The 4,033-nt window shown below is 44.5% G+C and overlaps 1 protein-coding gene across 1 annotated transcript; it reads left to right on the top strand.

Annotated features, from left to right (window-relative positions):
* Window positions 1-1,068: 1,068 nt before the first annotated feature.
* LOC119863510 (olfactory receptor 52R1-like) lies at window positions 1,069-2,119 on the top strand. Its single transcript, XM_038422059.2, has one exon. The coding sequence runs from the start codon at window positions 1,121-1,123 to the stop codon at window positions 2,117-2,119; it is 999 nt and encodes a 332-aa protein (XP_038277987.1). The 5' UTR covers window positions 1,069-1,120.
* The last annotated feature ends 1,914 nt before the right edge of the window (window positions 2,120-4,033 follow it).

Here is a 4,033-nt window from a genome sequence, read left to right as displayed (position 1 = left end):
TACATAGAGACTGTCCAGTTTGGCCAGTATAAATGCAGAGGGGCATTGCTGGCACATGATGAATTGGAATTAATTTGGAAACTGGACACCATTAAATTATGCTTGAATAAAGACTGGGACTGGATGGGTCATTACACAAAGTAAAACTATTTTCCCATGCTTATTTCCTCCCCCACCCCTATTGTTACTCTCAACTTCTTGTCAGCTGTTGGAAATGGGCCATCCTGATTATCACTACAAAAGGTTTTTTTCTCCTGCTGATAATAGCTCACCTTAATTGATCACTCTCATTATAGTGCGTATGGCAACACCCATTTTTTCATGTTCTCTGTGTGTGTATATATATATATATATATATATTCCTACTGTTTTTCCACTGCATGCATCCGATGAAGTGGGTTTTAGCCCGTGAAAGCTTATGCCCAGATAAATTTGTTAGTCTCTAAGGTGTCACAAGTACTCCCCGTTCTTTTTGCTGATTCAGACTAACATGGCTACCACTCTGAAACCTGTCCAGAGCAGGGTATTCTAGATCCCATTCCTTAGGCATCCGAACATTGTCTTTGTTTTTGCCACTACTGTGAACAAGCCAGTGTTTCCATTAAGCTGCTATCAATGATGGCCAGGTCTTTCCACGGAGTTGTGTTCTAGTTGGGATATTTCCCTCTGGTACATGTTTTGTCAAATCTTTGTTTTTTTTCCACTCTTAGATTTTGAGCAACTAAGTGAATGGGGAACTCCCTACAGCATGGACTCTCTAGCCTGACTTTCATTGCATTAAGGAACAATGATGGATAACCAGTATCCACAGTCGTGTTTCCTGCTGGTGCCTATTAAGGTTTCCAACAACACAACATGTAGGAATTTTTGTCGCATAGAGCACCAGAAAATATGGAATTGGCATTAGTAGGGTCAGTTTTTCATAATTTATTTCTCTGAATAATTAACATGTCATTTTTCAGTGTGTGGACAGTGGACAATCTGCTTCACTCATGACAACAGCCTCCAGTAGTGCATTTAGTGTCTCATATTAACATTGTATTTCCATCCAGGCATTTGCACTGCGACCATCACCCTAGACCCTGGGCACATACAGGAAGTACAGAGGAATGTACAGTACATGCAGGAGACACTGTTCTGCCTCAGAGTTGGACACCGTCTCCCTTGCTCCATGTCAGATTCCAACACAACCAACTTCACCAACCCCTCCACCTTCATCCTGCTGGGCATTCCTGGCCTGGAGGCAGCCCATGTCTGGATTTCCATCCCCTTCTTTGCAATTTATGCTGCAGCCATCTTGGGGAACTCCACCATCCTGTTCATTGTGAAGAGGGAGCCGAGGCTCCATGGGCCCATGTACTATTTCCTCTGTATGCTGGCTGTCACTGACCTGGTCCTGTCTACATCCATCCTGCCCAAGACACTGAGCATCTTCTGGTTCAATTCCAGAGAGACAGATTTCAGTTCCTGCCTCACCCAGATGTACTTCATTCACTGCTTTTCAGTGCTGGAGTCTGGGATCTTCGTGGCCATGGCCTTGGATCGTTATGTGGCCATCTGCGATCCCCTGAGACATTCCACCATCTTGACAAATGGCGTGGTGGCCAAGATTGGCCTGGCCGTGGTGCTGCGCGGTGGCATGCTTGCACTGCCCTTTCCCTTCCTAGCGAGAAGGTGGCCATATTGTACAACCAACATTATCCCCCAGTCGTATTGCGAGCACATAGCCGTGGTGAAGCTGGCCTGCGCTGACATCCGCATTAGTAGTTACTACGGCCTCTTTGCGATATTCTCTGTGATTGGACTGGATGTGTCTTTTATTGCCATGTCCTACACCCAGATTCTCAGGGCCATCTTCAGCCTCCCCACAAAGGACGCCCGGCTCAAGACATTCGGGACCTGCGGTTCCCACCTCTGTGTCATCTTAGTCTTTTACATCCCAAGTCTCTTCTCCTTCCTCACCCACCGGTTTGGCCACAATGTGCCCCTGTATTTCCACGTTCTTATGGCCAACATGTACCTCTTGGTGCCCCCCATGCTAAACCCTATCATCTATGGAGTGAGGACCAAAGAGATCCGGGGCAGGCTGCACCAGCTCTTTATTCATAAAGGGACCTAAAAGTTTTAACCTTGTGCTCTGGCTCTCAGTCTGAGCTCCATGCACAGCTGGCAGGTGACGTGGTGCTGGGCCCTCTTCCCTGAATTGCTTACTGATCAGGCAAAAAGACATTAAATCCTTTCCTGGCCTTACTGTGCTGTGTCAGAGTGACAAACTGGAGAATCGGTCTATGTACAATTCATTGGATTGCCACCTTTCTAGTTGCTGGTAACTGGACCCCTGAAGCCCCACTCCTTACTCCACCTCTTCGTCCAACGCTGTGCCCCTGCTCTGTCTCTTCTGCCCAAGATCCTGCCCCTGTCAGTTGCTCCTCTCCTCCCCTTCCCCTGTCACTCCCTGGAACATTTCCACTTCCCTCTCCCCATCCTCAGCTGCAAGGTGATTTTCTTAGGGTGGGTCAACTTTGACCATGATTCCAGGGGCTTCTTGTGCTCTTGAAATCTCTTGGTTTTTGGCAGATAACTTAGCAATGAGCTGACAGGAGCGCTGTATCTAATTTCTATTGAAAAGAAATAAAGAAAATTAAGAATTAGACCCACTCAGCTCTAATACCAACATGTTCTGACATCTTGTGGCAAGTCACTTAAAGGACACTGGTTAGGTTTAAAATTTGAATGTATATTCTTACTTTGTTACTAACTCTACAGAGAGAGAGAGACCCTATCAGGACTCCAGGGTTCTATCGCAGTTCTAGGAGGGAAGTGGGGTCTAGTAGGTTATAGCAGGTGACAGATACAGCTGGGGTCTGTATAAGAACATCAGAACGGCCATACTGGGTGAGACCAATGGTCCATTTAGTCCCATATCCTGTCTTCCAACTGTGGTCAGTGCCAAGTGTTTCAGAGGGAATTAACAGAACAGGGAATCATCAAGTGATTCATGCCCTGTCACCCACTCCCAGCTTCTAGCAAACAGCGGCTAGGGACACCATCTCTCCCCATCCTGGCTACTAGCCATTGGTGGACCTATCCTTCATGAACTGATCTGGTTCTTATTGGGCCCATGTTATAGTTTTAGCCTTTGCAACATCCCCTGGCAAAAAATTCCACAGGTTGACTGTGAAGAAATACTTTCTTTGTTTTAAATCTGCTTCCTATTAATTTCATTGTGTGACCCCTAGTTATGTGTTTTGTGAAGGATTAAATAAAATTTCTTTCTTCGATTTTTCAATACCAGTCATGATTTTATAGACCTATACCATGTCGCCCCTTAGTCGTCTGTTTTCAAAGCTGAAAAGTCCCACTCTTATGTTGCCCTTCTTTGTACTTTTTCCAGCTCCAGTCCATCTTTTTTGACATGGGGTGACCAAATCTGCATGCAGTATTCAATACGTTGGCGTACCATGGATTTATATAGAGGTGTTATTATATTTTCTGTCTTATTATCTATCACTCTCCTAGTGATTCCCAATATTCTGTTACCTTTTTTGACTGCTGTTGCACATTGAGTGGATGTTTTTGGAGAACTATCCACAATAACTCCAAGATCTCTTTCTTGATGGGTAATGCTAATTTTGACTCCATCATTTTGTATGAATAGTTGGGATTGTATTTTGCCATGTGCATTACTTTGCATTTATCAACACTGAATTTCATTTGCCATTGTGTTGTCCAGTCATCCAGTTTTGTGAGATCCCTTTGTAAGAATTCTCAATCTGCTTTGGACATAACTATCTTGAATAACTTTGTATCAACTGCAAATTTTGCCACCTTACTGTTTACCCCTTTTCCCAGATCAATTATGACTATGTTGAATAGGACTAGTCCCAGTATAGACCCCTGGAGAACAGCACTCTTTTCCTCTTTGCATTCTCGCCATTTATACAACCCTTTGTTTCCTATCTTTTAACTGGATGCAGTCGGTTTCTCCAATGCCATGTGCAGATGTACTCTACCCATTTATACATCCAAGGAT

This window comes from Dermochelys coriacea, chromosome 1 (genome assembly GCF_009764565.3).
Source record: "Dermochelys coriacea isolate rDerCor1 chromosome 1, rDerCor1.pri.v4, whole genome shotgun sequence".
Lineage (NCBI taxonomy): Eukaryota > Metazoa > Chordata > Testudines > Dermochelyidae > Dermochelys > Dermochelys coriacea.
This window is presented reverse-complemented; position numbering and strand designations above follow the sequence as displayed.

Coding starts and splice junctions, on each gene's coding strand:
- LOC119863510 (XM_038422059.2), top strand. CDS start 1,121: ATGCAGGAGACACTGTTCTGCCTCAGAGTTGGACACCGTCTCCCTTGC.